Raw genomic sequence first — 22,922 nt, 5'->3', positions numbered from 1 at the left:
ATGGCTTCTTGTCCTCTCCTCGGAGGTTAATAAGCACAATTTTTCACTCTCCTCCTTGTAAAAACCTTTTATGTGCTTGAAAACTGTTATGTCCTCCCTCATCTTCTGCAGACTAAACAAATCCAATTTTCTTCAGTTTTTCCTAATAGGTCATGTTTTCTAGACCTTTAATCATTTTTGTTGCTCTTCTCTGGACATTCTCTAATTTGACCACAATTTTCTTGCAATGTGGCACCCAAAACTGGATAAAATACTCCAGCTGAGGGCTTATAAGTGCAGAGCAGAATAGAAGGATTACTTGTAACTTATAACACTCCTGCTAATTCATCCCAGAATGATGTTTGCTTTTTTTGCAACAGTGTTACACTGTTGACTCATATTTAGTTTGTGATCCACTATGACCCCTGGATCCCTTTCCTCAGTACTCCTTCCTACACAGTCATTTCCCATTTTGTATGTGTGCAACTGATTGTTCCTTCCTAAGTGGAGTACTTTGCATTTGTCCTTATTGAATATCATCTTATTTACATCAGACTGTCGGGGACTCGAACCCAGATGGCACGGTTCGTTGTCTGACCGCAGAGAGACAGGCAACACCAGCAAGGTCCAAACACAAGCTCTTTATTGAAGAGTGCACAAAACAATAGAGAGCGGCCCGTCTCCAGAGAGAACCAGCCACGATTACAATAACTAGTGAGATTATATAGACAGTTCCGTCGCGTCATAGTTAAATCCCCTCTTTACTAGTTAAAAGCTTCTAATATTCATGCATATCTATGTTCTTTGACAGTACAAACAGTTCATGATGCCTCAGCAGCTTTTTATCAGCTTTTTCGTCATGCACCAGAAACTAGGAGAAAGGAGGGAGTTAAGAACAGAAACAGGGAGTGAAGACTGCAAGTCTCCATATGTCCAAACAAACCGTTTCTAGTACATTTGGTACAAGAATACGCCCCCCCCCCTTTATCTCATTCTTTGAAGCCCAAGCAAGCATGTCCTCATGTTTCACAGAGAGACAGGAATGGCCCAGCAACTACAGTTAGCCTAACTTTGGCTAAGCTGGCCAAACAACCTGTTCTATACTCCATTTTCCTTGGACCTAACAAGACCATTTCTCCAGTTTGTCCAGATCATTTTGAATTTTAATCCTAGCACTTGCAATCCCTCCCAGCTTGGTATCGTACATAAACTTTATAAGTGTACTCTCTGTGCCATTATCTAAATCATTGGTGAAGATATTGAACAGAACCAGGACCAATCCCTGTAGGACTGCACTCGATATGCCCTTCCAGCTAGTCTATGAACCACTGATAACTACACTCTGGGAATGGTTTTCCAACCAGTTATGCATCCACTTTATAGTAGCTCCATTTACGTTGTATTTCCCTAGTTTGTTTATGAGAAGGTCATGCAAGACCATACCAAAAGCATTACTGAAGTCAAGATACATCTCATCTACCACTTCCTCCATATCCACAAGGCTTTTTACCTTGTCAAAGAAAGCTATTAGGTTGCTTTGACATGATTTGTTCTTGAGAAATCCATGTTGACTGTTACTTATCACCTTATTATCTTCTAAGTGTTTGCAAATGGATTGCTTGATTATTTGCTCCATTAGCTTTCCAGATACTGAAATTAAGCTGACTAGTCTGTAATTCCCCGGGTTGTCCTTATTCCCATTTTTTATAGATTGGTGGTATATTTCCCTTTTTCAGCCCTTTGGGATCTCTCCCTTCTTCCATGAGATTTCAAAGATAACTACTAATGGCTCAGATATCTCCTCAGTCAGCTGCGTGAGTATTCTAGGATATATTTCATCAGGCCCTGGTGACTTGAAAACATCTAACTTGTCTAAGTAATTTTTAACTTGTTCTTTCCCTATTTTAAGCTCAGATCCTACCTCATTTTCACCTTTACTTTGTGAGATGTCGAATTGCTACTAAACTTTTTGGTGAAAACCTAACAAAAAAGTCATTTATCACTTCTGCCACTTCCATACTTTCTTTTATTCTTTCTCCCCTCATTGAGTAATGGGCCTGCCTTGTCCTGGGTTTTCCTCTTGCTTCTAATGTATTTATAGAATGTTTTCTTGTTACTCTTTATGTCTCTAGCTAGTTTAATATCATTTTGTGCCTTGGCCTTTCTAATTTTGTCCCTACATGCTTGTGTTGTTTGTTTATATTCATCCTTCGTAATTTGACCTAGTTTCCACTTTCCCAGGGAGGAATGAGAATGCAGTGCTTGCACGGTTTGTGGATCAAAGGGAGTTTAGTATACCAAGCTTCCATTTCTCTCATGAATATACTTGCAATAGTGCCTCTATGCATTGTATCTTTTGCAGCTGGAAATGTGGCCTTAAGGGTCTCTCCATCCACACTAGCGGAGTGGCTCAGTCAGATAAGGAGGTGAAGGAAGAGGATGTGGGATAACCTGTTCAAGAGATCCTTCAAGCCTCTGCTGCTTGGAGGATCACCCTCGCAGACAGCATGGCCAGCGATAGAGCGGAGGGTAGAAAGGCGCAAGAAAAGGAAAGAGACGTGCAGCAGGAGATGCTAGCACTTCTCAAGCAGCAAACAGATATGCTGTAGACTCTTGCTGATCTTCAGGTTGAACAGTCCTGTGCTCACCTCCCTTGGCAGCCTGTAGAGAATTGAATTTCGGCGCCTTTCCACACCTCCCCTCACCACATTCTGCACTGCACTACCCCTACCACTCGACCCTGAGGCAGAATACAGGCAATCACAGCTGCACATACAGTGACCTGTGAAAGACACGGTTGGTGTATGTGTTTGTGAAATGGAAATGACTGTTCTTTCCCTTTCAAAAGTTTATCCCTTTATTAAGGTTTTTTTTAACTGTTATAAATGTCTGTTCGCCTGGGTATGGAATAAAAGTCTATTTCTGAAAACTTAATTCATCTTTATTAGTTCACAAAGTATGCTGGCTGGGACTGACATCCTTCACAGATCCATAATAGTAATAGATGAATTTTCAATGTTATATTACCACACACACAGCACTCATTGCAAGGTTCAGACCAGTGTGCAAAAGAGCAATGCCAGGTAGAGCACACTACAGCAACAAACGTTACTATGGCTCACTATTGAAATGGTCTTTCAAAGCCTCTCTGAGCGGAATTGCTGCACATTGAGCTCCTTCTTATAGCCCTGGTATGCAGTTGCTCAAAATCAGCAGACAGACGTTCCAACTCTCCCCTGCACCCTGGCAGAAACTTTTCCTCCTTTGCTTCACAGATATTACACAGGACACAGGAGGCAGCAATAACCATTGAGATGTGTTTTTCACTGAGGTCCAATCTTGTGAGTAGACCATGCCAGTGACCTTTCAAATGGCTAAAAGCACTTTCAATTGTCGTTCTGCACCTGCTAAGCCTGTAGTTGAAGTGCTCCTTGTTGCTGTCGAGGTGAACGGTGTACAGCTTCAGGAGCCTTGGGGGGTGGGGGGTAGACTTGGTCTCCCAGGATCACTACTGGCATTTCAATATCCAGAATGGTAATCTGTTGCTCTGCAAAGAGAGTCCCTGCTTGCAGCTTTCCGAACAGCTTTGTGTTCTTTAAGATGTAGCGTCGTTCTGTCACATCTCAACAATCCCCTCCCTCCTGTAGGTCCCCGGGGAGGGCAAATCAGCATTGTATGTGGCTAACACTGTTGCAAGCATCGCAAAGCATGCTGGGAAGGGTTAAAGGTGTGAGTGAGGAGTGGGGGGAGGAAGGTGGGAAGAAGAAGAAAAGAGCAGAGACCGAGTTAACTCAACCCTGGAGCTAGCTCAGTGCGAAGATAAGATGCTGGCTCCCACCCAAGGACACTGCTCACAGCCGAGACTTGGCTGACAGCCGAGAAAGACGGGCTTGAATGTGCCCGAGTGGCCATGAGAGAGAGAACTCCAGCTGCACAGACCTGCAAAACAGCAAGGCCAGCAGGAAGGAAAACAAAGTCTAGGGGCTGCAGAGATGGAAAACACAGACGAGATAGCGAAAGGAGGAGCTGAGCCTCGTGTCCCTGGAACCGGGGTGTTTTGGGAATGTTGAAGAGACCACAGAAAGACGGTGTGGACTGGCACAGAGGGCACCAAGAGCAGAGGTCCCTGAACGGCGCACCCTTCCCTTCCCCCCCCACCTCGAGGAGCCAGGACTTAAAACCCTCCTGAGAGCTGGAGCAATTTGGAGAGGAACAGCAGACCTGGACAGCCTGGGCCCAGGACAGCACTCCCGTCCACCTTCCGTCCCCACCCCTCTTCTTCTGACGTTACACCCAGACTTGGCCAGTCTGGGTCGTGCGTGTCTGAGTATGAAAGTGGGTTAGGGCTTGGGGCATTAACGCTTTCTTTCTTCCCCTGAGTGACGTGGGAACGTTCCCAGCACACTCTCTGCTGCTGTTTTATTATTTTATCAATAAAGCTTTAAAATTTAGACACTTGGTGTGCCTCGCCATCTCCCCAAAAAAAGATCCTGTGGCCCCAGCCTGATCAACTGTGGCCTCAGGCAGATTGGTAACGAAAATCTGTCACAATGCACCTTCTTTGACCAGCCCACACTGCTGTCGGTAAAGTGTCCCCGGTGATTCACCAGTGCTTGTAATGCTATAGGAGAGTAACCCTTTCTGTTGATGTATTCTGTGGCAAGGTGGCTTGGTGCCAAAATAGGGATATGTGTAAGGTGACCAGACAGCAAATGTGAAAAACCAAGACGAGGGTGGGAGGTCATAGGAGCCTGTATAAGAAAAAGACCCAAAAATCAGGACTGTGCCTATAAAATCAGGACATCTGGTCACCCTAGATGTGTGTGCCATCTGTCACCCCACTGCAGTTTGATAACCCCATTGCTCCATCTCTCAGGAAAATTCACAGCTCTCCAAACCCAGAAAGTGTGACCCTGGCCTATTAATATGTGGCAGGCCTCATTTAAGGATGAGGTTCACAACAACAAATAAAATAAACAAAGGTGGCAGCTTGAAATGAGAGAGGATTTATTTTCCCATGTGCACAAAATGTTCTACAATCTCATTTTGAGATTTTCCATATCTGATGTCATTAATTCATAGTTTTTTATACCTGAACCCCTGTGAGGAAGAGTTGGAAGCTAGATAACAGCAAAGGTAAGGCTTATTCCCCTCGCTCCTTCTGAGAGTTCCCTTTCTTATTCCTTTTTCTCCATCTCTTCTTCGTGCCTGCCCCTTGACTATGTGGTACATCCTTGGAATTGTAGTTTCTGGACCCAAGGCTGCAGGAACCACCTAGGAAAAAACACAAACTGTGTAACTGTTTGCACCTAGCTTGTTACAACAATTGTATAGATATCACATAGGTCAGACTGAGAGAAACTGGGTTCTAAACTTAGTGACACTCCTTGTAATGAATTAATATTCAGAAGTATGTGGGGGAAGCTCTGGTTGTAGAGCTTATGGTAAGGAAGGCTGTAACAATCAGGTTACAGGTTAATGCCAGGTTAATCCATTGTTATCTGTTTTGCTAGTCTTGTCAATTGAATATTTAGGGGACTAAGGCTACATCAGGTCATGCATGTATTCCATGGGTCCTCCCCTGGCGGTGGCAAACATGTTTTAGAGAGTCATGACCACTTTATGGCTAAGGGGGGACCAGAAACTTTTTCTGTTCAGACACAGGATCACCATGTGGAAAAAAATTGAGAACTGATCTATTCGTGTGGACAGAAAAACACAGTTTTCTTAAGAACCTTCCAAATAAAGTGCCACCCTTGCTCAGCAAACAGAAAATACACCTAAGAGAATGATTACAGAGCAACTATCTACCTCAAGATAACCTTGGTGTATGACAACCCACAGGTGCTTTATTGGCAGAGCTAGAGAGCAACCCGTCCCAATATTGATCAAGTCATGTTCTTTATGATTTTCTCTCATTCCTCTTCTCTTCAAAATAGCCTAGCAAATCAATTATGTCGGCATACCTTAATAGAAACTTCCTTTGACAATCCAGTTGTGTATCTCTGTTACCAACAACTTCAGTACTTTAATGACCTGTGAGATTTGACGTTAGAAAAGTTGGGAAATATAGTTTAAGCTAACCTAGATAACTGAGTGAAACTGCGTTTTGTGCCATTTTTCTTCACTCTCCTTACAGAACAAATTCTGTCCCCAGATGCACACACGGCTCTCTGTCATCAGTGTCTAATCACAGAATCTGGCCTGAGTGCCATACAAAGGAAGCTATGAATCAAGTCAAATATGGATGTTATTTCCAAGGCAATGGAAGCTAGTGGTTAGAATAGAATACATTGACCTGAGACTCCTGGGTTTTGTTCCCAGCTCTACTTCTGACTTGCATTGTGACTTTAGGCAAGTCACTTAGATCCTTTGGGCATCAGTTTACCCACCTCTAAAATACGACTAGTATTTACATACTCATCATGGGAGTTGTGACGCTTAAAAAAAATATTAGTAAAATGCTTTTGAGATTCTGGGCTAAATAAGCTTTATCTGTAGCTGCTATTTATTTATTTATTTTTCCTTTTTTGTAATGCAGTACTGCAGTAGTAACAGCTCTTAACCTCTCCATGTTAATATATACATTAAAATGGATGAGGAGTAATCTGTGAACCTTGAAATGTTAAACAAAATAAAGTTTTTATATTGCTGCACAGAACATAGCTAGATAAGGATGGGATGGTTACACTACTTAGGATGGAACTATAAGCAGTCCTTGTCATGTTGATAGGATGAGTCAGTGTGCTACACATTTCTAGATAAGTTCTGCTTTATAGTTTTCTAAGGTGTACTGACAACCTCAAAATCCTTGACATCTGAGTCAAAGCTGAGCAATCATTTTCATTTGCATGATAATCAAGTGAGAGAGACTTGAAGAGAACCCGAAGTTGCAATCTGTGGAAATATGGGGACTGTATTTCAGACAAATCTCTGCAGCACATTCTTGTGGGAACTGCTTCTGGATGAACTGGGAAGTAACCTGGAGCACTGGGGAAACTTAAGTTTAAACTTAGGCTAAAGGAAAGGCTAAACGTGGGAAAGTGAATAATTTCCCCCACTTCCCCAGCTCCTATCATATCTATTTGGTTCTCGGACATCAGAAGCTGAGGTTAGTTTACAAAGGCAATATAAGATTTACGAATGTCTGTGTCTAAGATTTTCAAAGGGGACCGTGTCTCCAGTCAAAATATTTTAGGGGCCCGCAAATGGGGGAAAAAAAAAAAGGTTGAAAACCACCGATCTATGCAACTATGGTGGCCTCAGAAAGAAACATGATTGCATATAAATGTGAACATAATTCATTGTATCATTGCTGCACTAATATTGGTGTGAAACTAGTTGGTAATATAAACAGGAGACCAAAATATGCCTGCTGCAGAATTTTTTGAACCTTCCTCTGAAGCATCTGGTGCTTGCTGCCATCAGAATAGTGGACTAGATGGATCAATGCTCAATGTGATATGGTAATTTCCATGTTCTTGTGTGTACCAAAATGAATTACAGGAATATTTTTGTAAACTCCCCGTCCCCCTCCGCCACATCCTTTCCTCCCTGGGCTACTTGAGAGCAGGCAACACTTACCTGTGTGCCTGGACACCTGATGTCTCTCACAGCAAAGGAGATCCTGAGTATCCCAGTGGTGACGTTGGATAGGTGGGAATCTTCTATCCACCCCTGCTGCAGTCCCTTTACTCCTAAAGGAATTTAAAATTGGCGGTTCTTCCACCTGGCTAGCCCCTGTACACACTCAGTGGTGTGCCTTGGGACCCTCCAGGAATAAACCTATTCCAATCATCATCATCTGTGACACGGGTCTAACTCAAAATTATAAATTTTAATATACATTATATATAATTATAAATAATATACATCCAATATACTTAAATTAGAGTTAACACACCTTTACTTAACAACTTAAGGAAACTGAGTATAACAGACTACAATTAAATGTCACTACTAATTTAAATCCACAGGGGACAGTTGAATAAAATCAATTAACAAATATAGTATACAGTAATAAGTTAAACTTATCTAATTGTCTTTACACTGCCACCGTTTATCCCACCCCATAGTGTACACTCCTTGGGATTTCATAGACCTAGGCACTTGCATGGGTGCACTTGAAGATCTGAAGCTGGAGGGAGCACTCTGCTGGTTCTGTGTGTCAGTCAACAAGCTGCATAACCCTGCTGAAGATTGAACCAAATGTCAACAACCCTGGGTTCTGGTTTGATGGGAAGACCACTTTGCCTCTCCTCAGACAACCTTTTAGCGTTTTTTTTGCTATGCCTCTTCCCTTGCAAATACTTTCCCAAATAGGGGTAGGGGTTACTCTCAGTTTCTTCAATGCAGGCCCACCTCAGTCAGCTCTAGGCACAACAATAGTCTCTTCCCTGGCCCAGTGAAGCCACCAACCACCTCTGAGGCTCCCAGCAGCAGCAGCTCCTGGTACGGACAGAGAGCCACACAAGCAAGCTCAGCTCCTCACCCGAAATGGAGCCCACCGCCTGCTCTCTCCCCACTCCCTGGGAGAGGAAGTCTCTCACTCTTTTCCCAAGGCATCATGGGAGTTGTGATCACTAAGGCTTGATTGCAGCACACAGGATCTTCCCAACTGGAACACTCCCAATAAAATTCAGAGGCCCCTCTAGTAAAGGGAGCATACATTTTGTTAACCAAAATGTATTTTGATCAGAATTAGTCATCTTAGTCTTAAAATGCACAGAAATATGTGAGGATAGTGAAAGATCATCACCTTCAAAAACGCTGCATTCAGGCTACAGTCTGCCCTATATATCAGGCTTCACTTAATGGTACTGTTTCCTTAGTGACGCAATCTGCTGACGGATGCACTGACTCCTCTACTGTCCTTCAGAGGTTTGTTTATTATCTGGATGACTGAAATGAAACTGATAGGATATTTTCATATTAAAAGAGGAAGGATGGGAGGTTATTCAAGGCTATTTAAATGATCAGCTGAAGGATTAAAAATATTTATATGCAGTACTTGTAATGGCTGGTTTTTTGAGCCTTACTCTGCGGTGGTGTGATATGCCACTCTTTCATATTGAAAAAACCTGAGTTGACAGAGGAATTATAGATTTGCCTTTTAGAATCTGTGCTCCAGTTAATGAAGAATGAATTAAGACCTCCTTTTGATGCAGACCATGCTGATAAGCAATTGCTGATTAATTTTGTCTTGACCTTAGGTGATAAACACATCTAGCAAATTACTTCTTTCCCTCTAGCCAATTGTTAATTTCTCTGATTAAAATATTGTAGACAGATTTATCATTTGCCACTCATGCTGATCATATATACAATCTTTAGATCTTCAGTTGTTGTTTAGTTGATTAGAACATATATGCAAAGCATATAGTTTTCAGAGAGGTAAAGCAGTGATTCTTTTAGGGTGTTTTTCTTTATTCTTTTCCTTTTTTGACCTCCCCTCTTAAACTGGTTTCCTTCTTTAGTTTTGGGTGAAGTCTAGAGACAGCAAATGTTAATAAGATATAGAAGCAAGTCACTTTGTTGTAGTGGTAGCACGGGATACTACTTGACTCAATTGTGAGTAGAAAACGTAGTAGTCCCATGCAATGTGCAGTTTATATTCTTGCCTTTGGCAAAATTCTTTTAACTGAATACAACCAATGCTCTTGTTACTTCCCAACACTTACCCCAAATGCCAATTTGCTGTATACTTGTCTATCTGCTAAAATTTATTCTTAGGGAAAAAATCCTCTCTCTTCCTCTGACCAGTGTCAATAACAATATCAACAGAAAATATTAGCTAGGAGAGCCCTTGTGCAAAGATAACGCAATCTGGACAATTTATATTATGAAAATATTTCATTTTGTAGTTTCAGGTGTAAACAAAAAAAACCCATTTAGTGTTAAAGATGTTTGTGTAATATGGACAAGTGATAATCCCAGGTTAGAAATGTGATGTGAAAATATAATCAAACAAAAAATAAACATTGACCTAAGACACTAATGCTTGACAATGATGCAGCAAAAGTCTTGACACTATTCCACATGTTCTAAGCAGCCTTACCACTTAATTTTTTCTGTGAATTGCCTGCTTGTGAATGCCACCAGATTGACAACCTTCCAGTTGTGGCAGTTCTGAAATCCTATTATTCATGGTATAGGGATCATAGAATCATAGAATATCAGAGTTGGAAGGGACCTCAAGAGGTCATCTAGTCCAACCCCCTGCTCAAAGCAGGACCAATTCCCAGCTAAATCATCCCAGCCAGGGCTTTGTCAAGCCGGGCCTTAAAAACCGCTAAGGAAGGAGACTCCACCACCTCCCTAGGTAACGCATTCCAGTGTTTCACCACCCTCCTAGTGAAATAGTTTTTCCTGATATCCAACCTGGACCTCCCCCACTGCAACTTTAGACCATTGCTCCTTGTTCTGTCATCTGCCACCACTGAGAATAGCCGAGCTCCATCCTCTTTGGAACCCCCCTTCAGGTAGTTGAAGGCTGCTATCAAATCCCTCCTCATTCTTCTCTTCTGGAGACTAAACAATCCCAGTTCCCTCAGCCTCTCCTCATAAGTCATGTGCTCCAGACCCCTAATCATTTTTGTTGCCCTCCGCTGGACTCTTTCCAATTTTTCCACATCCTTCTTGTAGTGTGGGGCCCAAAACTGGACACAGTATTCCAGATGAGGCCTCACCAATGTCAAATAAAGGGGAACGATCACATTCCTCGATCTGCTGGCAATGCCCCTACTTATACAGCCCAAAATGCCATTAGCCTTCTTGGCAACAAGAGCACACTGTTGACTCATATCCAGCTTCTCGTCCACTGTGACCCCTAGGTCCTTTTCTGCAGAACTGCTACCTAGCCATTCGGTCCCTAGTCTGTAGCAGTGCATGGGATTCTTCCGTCCTAAGTGCAGGACTCTGCACTTGTCCTTGCTGAACCTCATCAGGTTTTTTTTGGCCCAATCCTCTAATTTGTCTAGGTCCCTCTGTATCCGATCCCTACCCTCTAGTGTATCTACCACGCCTCCTAGTTTAGTGTCATCTGCAAACTTGCTGAGAGTGCAGTCCACACCATCCTCCAGATCATTAATAAAGATATTAAACAAAACTGGCCCCAGGACCGACCCTTGGGGCACTCCGCTTGAAACCGGCTGCCAACTAGACATGGAGCCATTGATCACTACCAGTTGAGCCCGACGATCTAGCCAGCTTTCTATCCACCTTACAGTCCATTCATCCAGCCCATACTTCTTTAACGTGGTGGCAAGAATACTGTGGGAGACTGTATCAAAAGCTTTGCTAAAGTCAAGGAATAACACATCCACTGCTTTCCTCTCATCCACAGAGCCAGTTATCTCATCATAGAAGGCAATTAGGTTAGTCAGGAACGGCGTCCCCTTCGTGAATCCATGCTGACTGTTCCTGATCACTTTCCTCTCCTCTAAATGTTTCATAATTGATTCCTTGAGGACCTGCTCCATGATTTTTCCAGGGACTGAGGTGAGGCTGACTGGCCTGTAGTTCCCCGGATCCTCCTTCTTCCCTTTTTTAAAGATGGGCACTACATTAGCCTTTTTCCAGTCATCTGGGACCTCCCCCAATCGCCATGAGTTTTCAAAAATAATGGCTAATGGCTCTGCAATCTCACCCGCCAATTCCTTTAGCACCCTTGGATGCAGCGCATCTGGCCCCATGGACTTGTGCACATCCAGTTTTTCTAAATAGTCCCGAACCACTTCTTTCTCCACAGAGGGTTGGTCACCTTCTCCCCATGCTGTACTGCCCAGTGCAGCAATCTGGGAGCTGACCTTGTGCGTGAAGACAGAGGCAAAAAAATCATTGAGTACATTAGCTTTTTCCACATCCTCGGTCACTAGGTTGCCTCCCTTATTCAGTAAGGGGCCCACACTTTCCTTGATTTTCTTCTTGTTGCTAACATACCTGAAGAAACCCTTCTTGTTACTCTTAACATCTCTTGCTAACTGCAACTCCAAGTGTGATTTGTCCTTCCTGATTTCACTCCTGCACGCCTGAGCAATATTTTTATACTCCTCCCTGGTCATTTGTCCAATCTTCCACTTCTAGTAAGCTTCTTTTTTGCGTTTAAGATCAGCAAGGATTTCACTGTTTAGCCAAGCTGGTCGCCTGCCATATTTACTATTCTTTCTACACATCGGGATGGTTTGTTCCTGCAACCTCAATAAGGATTCTTTAAAATACAGCCAGCTCTCCTGGACCCCTTTGCCCTTCATGTTATTCTTCCAGGGGATCCTGCCCATCTGTTCCCTGAGGGAGTCAAAGTCTGCTTTTCTGAAGTCCAGGGTCCGTATTCTGCTGCTCTCCTTTCTTCCTTGTGTCAGGATCCTGAACTCGACCATCTCATGGTCACTGCCTCCCAGGTTCCCATCCACTTTTGCTTCCCCTATGTATGCTGATATTAAAGAAGGTACTAACAGTGATTCCCCCAAGAGACAGTGACCCCCTCATAATTTGGCCCCCACACTTTAAAATCCAACAGTTTCACCAAGTACAAAAATCTCTTGGGTCTTCTGTTAAAACTTGTAAGCTACTGTCTGTAGAAACCATTGATTATATCTATCCTGTGAAAGATATTTTACTACTATGTAAAACTTACAAACAAGTTAACTGACTTTGTTCTTGAAGTAATTGATACAATGTAAACAAACACTATAAGCTGTTAAGTGACTTTCACTTCATTCAGCTGCTCCTAGGACAGACCCCCACCCTCTGTGATTAAAGGGCCGGGAGTCTCAAATGAATTAGCACACACTCTGAAAGTGGTGGAGATAGTAAATTAAAATATGGTTAAGGGATGGAATGTATGCTGATGAATGCGTGATATACATGGATGGTTAGGGAGGTGCCAGCCTAGAAGAGGAGTATCCATCGGCCGAAGAATGTGTCAAGTGGATGACCAGAAACCCCCGGAGGGTAAACTGGGATCCACCCCATCACCTGGAAGGATGAGAAACACAAACTTTGGACAGTGTGGAGCCACCAGGAATGTGCCACTTTGGACAGGAATGTGCCATCTGCTGATTGAGTCAGCAACAGCAGGATGAAACAGCTCCCATAGACTAACATAGGAACCAATTCCTATAAGAATGGACTCTAAAGACTGATGACTTGGAGTCTCTGGTTCTGCTGCCAACCTCCAGGAGCATCAGGTGCACCTGACACAGACTCGGCTCCATCCTCATGACCAAGATACCTGGCCAGTAACTTGGCATGAGCAACTTCTAGGCTGGTAACTATAACACCTATACAGAACTTGAATGAATGATTGTGTGAATGAATCTCTCTCTCTCTATATATATATGTATGTGTGTATGTATAAAAAATAAGTAGTCAAACAACATTGTTTACTTTTATCTTTTGCTTTATCAGTATATTTACAATAAATGTGGCATCTTTGCCTTATCCCTCTTAATAAGATCCTGCTGGTTTTTATTCTATTGGTATAACAATGGAACAGAAAAGTTGATACCTTTGCAAGCTTCCCCAGCTGCCCATGATCATTTGATTCAATCCCAGCATAGAGGGACATTTTTTAGGAGTGAGAAGGTAGTTTAGTCCTGATTATACAAGCCTTAGCATTTGCACTGAGACTACTTGCCTGAGTACCAGTTCTGGTGGGGATTTTTTGTAGTGAATACCAGTGACCACTAGGAAGTGGATGGAGATCATCTATTAATTTCACATTTGCTGATGAATAGATGCTGTGAAAGCTTCATCATGGAGCTCTGACAATGAATTTTAGTTTTGATGGGGAAAAATACATGGTCTCCTAGTCCTGGGCTTCTGTAGTACAGATTTTCCTGATTATGGTGAATTTGAATATTTGGACTCTGGTCTCCAGAGATGAAAAGTTAATGTAATAACCTACTGAGCCATCTCTCTATAATAGGCTTCAATTCAGCAAGAGCCGTGTTCAAATCAAAATAACCTCTATTATAAAGCCTCTATTATAAAGGTTTGCAGCATAAAAGTGAGCTCTAATCAACACAGAAATCTCAGGTAACTTTATTTCTCCTTGGGCTCACTCCTGCTAGATGTTAAATTCTCCTGGGAGATGCTGAGCTGCCACGACTCCAGTATCAGTGTTAATTGAGGCTGTTCAGCACCTTTCCATTATTGCTCTGCAGCTTGCAGGAACAAGCCCTTAGTGATAGTAATCAATCTACATCTAATTTTATAGATGCTACTCATCAGCTTCACAGGCAGCGCCGAGTTCTTTAAATGTAAAGTGTGTAAATATAGAACCTACTGAACTGTTTCTGTGATTGAGAAGCCTGATGAGATGCCAGGGCTAAAAGTTAAAATAATTTCTTGTAGTTAATAATGGAAAATTTCATGTCTAGATCACATGAATAAAACATAAGTTTTCCTATTAAACTGCTATGCTAAGTATGCTTCCTTAACATTGTCTTCAATGCATGAATGTATGAAACTGAAAAGCTATTAATATTCATTTAAAAGGTTTGCCATCTACCCTTTCTTTAAGTCATCTGATAAGAGATAAAAATAGTAATCTTGACAGATGGTAATTAAAGAGAAAATACAAGTTAAAAATGATTTTTCATTGTTTGCTTCATTCTTTAAGATCCATTCAAAATAGTTTAATTTGACCTATTTCTCCTACAAAATAAGCAAGTAGATTTTTGACAGGTCTGTGACTCAGTTCTTGGGAACAGGATAGGGAAAATGTAGATTCATTTTACAGACTGGGAAATAGAATTACAATACCACAGGTGGTCTATTGATTTCCCTCCCCACCTCTCATACAATGCTCCTAATACAGTGGAGTCTGCTTTTATTTTATTGAAAATGTAATACTCTATAGACCCACAAGAAAATAAAAATGCACTGGGAAGCAACTATGTGCATGTTAAAATGGGAACTAAAATCTTCCTGGAAATTTCCTGGTTGAGGCTATCTATGGAGTTTAACCAGTTTTTTCGAGCCTAAACTAGTATAGCTCTACAGATAACACTGACGTTAAATTCTGAAGTTTCTGAACCTGTAGTGTTAGGGTTAGCCTGTCTTAAGGGCCTTGTCTAGAGGGGTTGTATAACAGAATTACTTATTTAGAAATGAGCCCCTGGAGAAGGAACATTGATATTTTTTCAGAATAATCAAAAACTGACTATATCGCTATCTGGAGTGGTTTATGACCATGCGTGCCAACCTCGAAGCAGACTGTCATAAGCAGGACAGACACCCCAAACTGGTGGTTTGTTCTTTAATTAAATTTCACCAACCCAGTAACAAATGTGAACTCCTGGATCACTGTAACAGTCTGACCATGGAATCACAGACAGTCCCCTTGGGCACTGCAGTCTATCTTGCCACCCAGGCGAGCTGGAGTTAGTGATAAATGTACACTTACACCAAAAATTACAAAATATTCAGTTTTCTCCCAGTCCCAAGAGACCAGTCACTTACTCCAGATCAATTTGCGCCTTAGATTTCACACCAAAGACAACACTGGTAACTAATCAAATAGTGCAGTGTTTCCCAAACTTGGGACGCCACTTCTGTAGGGAAAGCCCCTGGCAGGTCGGGCCAGTTTGTTTACCTGCCGCGTCCGCAGGTTTGGCCGATCGCGGCTCCCAGTGGCCGCGGTTTGCTGCTCCAGACCAATGGGAACTGCGGGAAGCGGCGGCCAGTACGTCCCTCAGCCTGCGCCGCTTCCAGCAGCTCCCATTGGCCTGGGCAGCGAACCGCGGCCAGTGGGAGCTGCGATCGGCCAGACCTGCGGACACAGCAGGTAAACAAACTGACCCGGCCCGCCAGGGGCTTTCTCTACACAAGCGGAGTCCCAAGTTTGGGAAACACTGAAATAGTGCACTAATTAAGGATTTATTAACTAGAAAAAATGAGTTATTTACAAGTTAAAAACAGGCAACATAGAAATGTGATCTGTCAAATGATTTTCACTTGATGATTTGAGACTTTTGTAAACTCAGTCATTACTCAGGTTTTTTTGTACTAAAATGGTATCTGGGATGAAATCTTTCTATTATAATTGACATGTACATTCTTAAAGAGAATGTTTCACTTGTGATATTTTGCCCCCTTTTCTAACAGTAGCTTTAATATTTCCTTTTCACAGGATTCAGTACAACACATCCATCATAGGATGGGTTTGAGCTAAAGATTCATTACAAAAAAGGAAGGTCACACATCAAGATAGCCAAAAATCTGAATTGTTCAGGTGGTCATACCTTATGCTTCAGTGCTTATCTTTTATATAGAAGTGTCATGCTTATAACATATAAAGATTATATACTTCTACGGTCTGACCACAAGCTGGTTATGATTTTTTTTCTGTGAACTGGTAAAAAGGTAGCCACGTACCATGAAAATCTCTTGAGTAATTTTTCTTTCGCATTTGTTAACTTTTCTGTTTATGATGACTGTTTCCAGAGAGAAGCCTTATTATTTCAGGATTTGCACTAATGTTTGAAACCAAGGCTTGGATGGAGCACTGCAGTGGTATCATTACTATTCCAAATTAGTGCCACTGTCTTTTGAAGTCAGTATCTGAAGAACAAGCAAGCTGGATACACCAGTCACTAGAAGATCAAAGCCATCACAAAAAAACTTATTTCTGCACATTTTGAGTATAATGGGTACTTTTGTCTGGCTCTGGCAGCACCTTTGGGTTTGGCAATCCCCTTTCCTAAATACAAGTGGCCTGATTCTGGTTCACACTAAGGCCATATTACTCTGGAAGTATATTTATGTCAACTTTAAAGCCAGAGGAGTGTAAAGGGGCCTTAATATAAATGAGGAACAAAATAGTTTAGGGCCATATTAGGGTTGAAGTTTCAGTAGCATTTACATGATATTGCTCTCATTTCACATCAGTGTAATGTAGAAATAAATCAAAATAGATCTTCCTTATGTATATTTGATATAACTACTTTACTATACATGATTGTCACTGAGCACCTTCCAGTACTAATGTTACTAAAGTTACTAACTTCTCCATATGTTGTCTGTTCTCTCCTTCTCATCCCAGTGTTTTGTTATGTTTTTTTGTTTGTATGCTTTGATTTTAAATATACACATTATGTTAAAGAAGGCAGGTCAAAAAATGTACCTTGGACTTGGAGTGAAAGTCAGTGAGGTTGGTGATGCTCAGACCGGCCACTGAGAAAGTTCTTCCGCCACACAGACGAGCTTTACTGTTACTCTATATAGTTCCATTGTGCCTGAGGAGCATAATTGCTGACCACGACCTCATCCCAGAGCTTTAGATGGTCTCTTAGGCCTGGTCTACAGTGGGGTGGGGGATTGATCTAAGTTATGCAACTTCATCTACGTGAATAACGTAGCTGAAGTCGACGTACTTAGATCTACTTACCGTGGTGTCTTCACTGTGGTAAGTCGACGGCTGACGCTCTCCTGTCGACTCCTCCTGCGCCTCTCGCCCTGGTGGAGTACCGGAGTCGATGGGAGAGCGCTCGGCAGTTGATTTATTGCATCTAGACTAGATGTGATAAATTGACCCCTGTTGGATCGATCACTGCCCGCCGATCTGGCAGATAGCGTAGATAAGCCCGTAGAAGCGCTGTAGCTTCAGCCCAGGGTGCTTTGAAGATAAGGACTGAGCCATGGAATTTGACTTAACAGTCTATGGGAAGCCAACATAGAGAGAGGAAGACAGGTTTGATATGCTCGTGGTAGCCTGTGTTGCTGTGGAGATGCACAGCAGTGTTCTGTACTAGTTGGTGTTTCTTAATGGCTGAAGGCTTCGTGTCCTGGTATAAACTAGATTGCTTAGCTTTTTATAAACTGTGTGACCAAAAAAAGTCACAATTAGGTAAATAATATGTCTGGTAAGGGCATATTATTTTTCTGTCACATTCCAGCTAGTCCTATTTTACTGACTCTCATTAGTTTGAGAATATCTGAATGAATTTTTAGACCTGAACTGAAAGAGCTTCAACTGAGTGTTTTGGAAAGTGAAATGATTAATATGCCAACAAGATCTAAACATTTCTAATTTATATTGTTTTTTGATTGGTAGTTACGAGGGATATTTTCAAAGGTCATTAAAATGGTGGAATGCAGAATTAAATACAAATTATTCAGAGGATAATCAGTGATTGATATATACGCAGGTTAAATGCGTATGAATAAATACTAAAACACCAGAGCATATTATTTAATTTTCAGTAGAGATTATAAATTGCTTTATAAACTATAAATTATAAAATTTAAGAACATGATGCAGAATTCTGTTTTGCAGCTGTTTACTAAATGTAATATAGGGAACTTTGGTTTTATGCATGTGATTTGGAATTGTAGAAAGATCACAACATTTTGGTCAGGAGGAAAAGGCAAAAGTTTATGGATGTGATTTGACTTATTTCTCACTGGATCTTTGAATTAAAAAAAAGAAAAGAAAAAGAAATCATGGTGGAACAGACATCAAAGAAAACTTATTGGAAAAACATTCTCTGTAGCAATGCCTCCTCCCCCCATATAAATAGACATTGGACAAAGAAATGTATATAATCAGTATCAGAATAGATTAACTATTTGTGTGTATCTATCTGATTAGAACATACACCACACAATTTATATCATCACTTTGGACACAAGGAAGAAAAATAAATTGGTTCAAACATATTGTCATGATGGTCAACCAATTTTAAGATTTAGATTTTCCTTGGCAAGTCATATTAAAAATGTTTTCCCAGATTGCTTTACTTAAGTAAGTGGCAAACTCCATTGATACTACCATGAAAGCAATGAAATTTTGTCAGAAACCTGTTTTGCAAGGTTAATGTGTCGATTACAGCAAATAGCAAATGATAATTAGGTGTGCCCTTTGAGGTGCTTGATAGTGTAACGATCTTAGGGTTCACTAAATAACAAACCAGTGAATGAGAAAGGAATAAAACTGTAATAAAACAAATGGGAGAGCTTCTGTAGTGAGATGCTGCACACACCCAGGCAGTGTTTCCAACCCGGGCCTCCAGGGCACATCTCCAAATTCCCACAGGCATAACACTGTTCCTTATAAGGGAGCATCTCTAAATCATAATATTTCATAGGCATATCTCTACAGATAGAGTGCCCTCTTCCTGTGTTTTTTATAATGTGTTCTCTCTTGCTTTAAACCTAACTAAATAGCAGAGCTGTAAATAGACATTTAGCACCTTAGGGCGAGCAAGCATATTTGCACCCTCTATCATTTTTTCATCATTTTTCCACCCAGAGGAGACATGGTCTGGCACCCTGGATAACGTGCCTCCCCCTTGTCCGGATTTTTTGGTTGTGCCCCACCAACCCAGATAAGCTGGGTGACTGGCTGAGGTGAGTTAGGGGTGGAGGTGGTGGTGCTTCTTTCCTGATCGCCATCGTGCAGGGCTGGCCCGACAGAGCGGCTTTGCATCTTGGGCAGCTGCCCTGCTTGCCCTGCCCTGGTGACAGCCCTGCTAGATAGGAATTCCTCTATAATTACATATTTCTTGCATTTCAAACATCACATACTTTCCTGGCACAAAATATTCTGAGTGTTAACTCACTTTTATTAACCTGTTTGTTGTACTTGGAACTGATTATGACTCTAAGGTGTTGCTAAAACTTGTATACATGCCTTGTCATGTTGTAATTTTAGTCTTGTGTAATGTTTCATGATGATAAGATTTTGTATAAAATAAAATATAGCAGAGCTAAAAATGACTTGTAAACACAGATTCTCAGTGCTTGCTTTGGGGTACTATCTGTTTAAATTAAAACTCTTTTTACCCTGTCAGCTTGGGAAGCAGCCAGTCACACTAATGAAATGTCTCCAGTCAGTTTTATAAGTAAGCAACAATATGCTCCACGGGCGTGTGTTCAGCCTCATCACTATGCGTGTGGTGAGGTAAGATGTGCAGCTTTGTGTCTTAACATGCCCCTAGTGTGTATGTTGTAGACTGGCTGTCAAATGCAAAAACTCAAGTGTTTTGTTGCATGAAAAAAAAGAAGTATTTGGATTAAAAAGAAACCCAGTTTGAAAGGTTAAGTCTCATACAGTTATCAAATATTACCTGCAGGAGAAAATAACCGAGCTAGCTGGAAAAGAGGAAAAGGTTTTCACAAACATGTTTTCAGTTTTTTCTCCCTTTCTGTATTAATGTTGTTTCAATATAAAATGTTCCAATCAGCTCTAGAAAATACTTGCATCATCTATGTTTACCATAATCCTACAGCGATCATACAAGAGTGATTCAGAGATCCAGCATGGAATATATAACGTTGTCCTTAACTAGGCATGATTCTTGCATGTTCTTCACATAAAAAAAATCTCATAAACTGACCTTGGAAATTTGCCAGCATATTTGATGTGACTAGAGATTATATATAAACCCACCATGTCGTGCTTAACTTTACACATGTGAGTAGTCCCAGTAATCCCACATAAAGTTAAGCACATGTGCTTGCAGAATTTGGCATGTGCCTGTATGTGAGTATATATCAGAGTGTGGGGATGTGTTCCAAATAAAATGCCACTGACAACAGCTCTAGTCAGGCACCTTTGTGGTAACAGGGCATTAAAGATAAAGTAACTCGTGCTTTTGTTGCTTGTTCTTTAAGACCTTGCTGCATTCAAACAGCTGTAGGTAACACGACAGCCAAGAGGGCTGCTTCTGCTGTTCCACTACCACTGAATGCTAATGAGATGCAAATGGTCTTATTTATGTCTGTGGCCAGTTGGTATACACTAATATTTGAATATGGAAAGGTGGTGGTCTGGGATGGAGAGCGAGAAGTTTGGGGATGATTCTACTGTACAAAGTCGTGTTTCCTTTTGCTGTTGTCTTAAGTTATTGAAATAAAATTGTAGTCCAGTGATACGCAGACCTCAGTGGTTCAGGAGCCAAATTAGTGATCACAATAACCCAAAAGAGCCACAGTAGTGTGAATTCATTATTTCATTTACTATTTGTATATGTTATTCTCACAGCAAAATGACTGACTAACCAATTGTAGAATACTTGATAACATAGTAAAAGCATCCTGATTGGTAATAATTCAATCACACTGTTTTAATATGGGCTGCAAAGAGCCACAGGAGCCACATTAAAGAGCCACTTGCGGCTCCCAAACCTTGCTGTGAGTATCACTGTTGTAGCCTCTTGGCCACCACTCATGTAAATTGTTGTCTGACTTCCTTGGTCCCCACCTTAAGAAATACTGTGGTAATCCAATATGAAGAACACAATGATTTCCCAGCTCAATCAAGGGAGAGCAGGTGGTGGGGGATGTGGCTCTAATACAAATATCACCACTGGTGAGGAAAAATTGCAGCTAAGTTATCTTGGGTTTTTTTCCTCCAAGGAAGCTAGAAAAATTTCAATGTCGTGCACGGGGCTGATGGGTTCACACTGTTTGCAGCTCTCTTTTTGATGTTTTCCCTTTGGTCACCAATGAGTTCAAATGATTCCTCTATAAGTCTACAAGACATTGTGTGTAACTGCCATGCTTTGTAAAGATGACACCACAATCAGTTTTAAAATTAAATTGATCCAAAAGTAGGATCAAGTTAAAATCTGAATAAAGTCAATATTAGTAGGTTATGCAATTTAAAATAACTTTTTGAGAGAGAGAACCAAGATTATACATAATGTAATTTAACAATGTTCCTTTTTAAAAAAAGCACCCAAGCTTTTATACAGTCAGAGTGAAAACAAAAATGGGCCACTTTTATGTGGTCTTAAAATGTAGCTCTAGTCAGAAAAGTGTCTGGAGAAACTGGAACCTACACATATCGAAGATGTGCTCTTTGTGTATATGTAGATTGTTTCCTGCTTATTTAATGACAAAATAAAGTTTCCATTGCATTTTAGGCACTGTACTGGCTCTGAAGTGCTAATAGGAGGTATGTGAGTTAGATGTTATTCCTTCTTGAGCATCAATAAACCCATGATACCATTTTTAGAATCACTTTTCAAGTAGGACTGAACTTTACACATATAGGACCAGGTTGTAATACCTTTACTCAGACTGAATAGTACCTTACATGACAAGCAGTCCCACTGGACTTCAATGGGAGAACTTGTGGAGTAGGGTTTTGCAGGTTAGCCGATAATATTGGCTATCACTGCAGTGCTTAGAAGCCCCAGACATGGATCAGGACCCTATTGTGCTAAATTCTGTACAAAGACAGAACAAAAAAGAGTCCCTGCCCCAAAGGGCTGACAATCCAAGTACAAGACAAGAGACAATAGGTGGATACAGACAGACAAGGAGTACAAGGAAACAGTGAGACAATATTGGTCAGCATGATAGTCATCCCAGTGCTCTATAAGCCTTCTGTCTAAAGTCAATGTTGATTCAGAAATAACCTCTCCAAGCTAATTTAAATCCCATTGCTAAACCAAAACTGAGTTATACTATTTATATCAGATAAAAACTCTACTTAGAGTTAAACAGAGGTAGTGCTTTTTCTGTCTTATTGGTCACTGGGACGGATGCACCATTCATCACTTGTCTGGTGCTGCCTCCTGGTCACTCTGGGGATTAGCTCTCAAGGCTGATGCCCCTTCCCATAATTGTACTCTGTCTCTCTCTCAGGTCTGCAGCTCCTCTCTCATCCCAGGAATGGCAGCATCCTCTTAATGACTCAGCCTTCTGGTTAGGTCACTCAGCGTTTTCCCCCTTCTGGGGTATATCACAGCCTTTTCTTCAGTAATACTAGCCAGTCTTCCCTTTCACTGCCTGAGGTGCCACTCCTTCAGTGACTGGTAGGGGAACCTGGGCCCGCCCTTTACTCCGGGTTCCAGTCCAGGGAACCCTATAACTAGCAGTTCTGAGCTTTCCTCTCCAAGGCCTCACTGCTCCTTCCCTGGCCTACTTCCTACTCTTCTGGTTCTCCTCCTTACTCTGGGTGTACAAGCTCCAAATCCTCCTCCCTCTTT

The 22,922-nt window shown here is 41.5% G+C and overlaps 1 protein-coding gene across 1 annotated transcript in view; it reads left to right on the top strand.

Annotated features, from left to right (window-relative positions):
• Positions 1 to 2,749, top strand: part of TMX3 (thioredoxin related transmembrane protein 3) — a 66,103-nt gene extending 63,354 nt beyond the window's left edge. Inside the window, exon 16 of the mRNA XM_054018020.1 lies at positions 2,342 to 2,749. Within this exon, the coding sequence (XP_053873995.1) occupies positions 2,342 to 2,359 (18 nt within the window). The 3' untranslated portion in view covers positions 2,360 to 2,749. The remainder of the gene's footprint in view (positions 1 to 2,341) is intronic.
• The last annotated feature ends 20,173 nt before the right edge of the window (positions 2,750 to 22,922 follow it).

Source organism: Malaclemys terrapin, chromosome 2 (genome assembly GCF_027887155.1).
Source record: "Malaclemys terrapin pileata isolate rMalTer1 chromosome 2, rMalTer1.hap1, whole genome shotgun sequence".
In the NCBI taxonomy this organism is placed as follows: domain Eukaryota; kingdom Metazoa; phylum Chordata; order Testudines; family Emydidae; genus Malaclemys; species Malaclemys terrapin.
The sequence above is the reverse complement of the archived record's forward strand: the minus strand, read 5'-3'. Positions and strand labels throughout refer to the sequence as shown.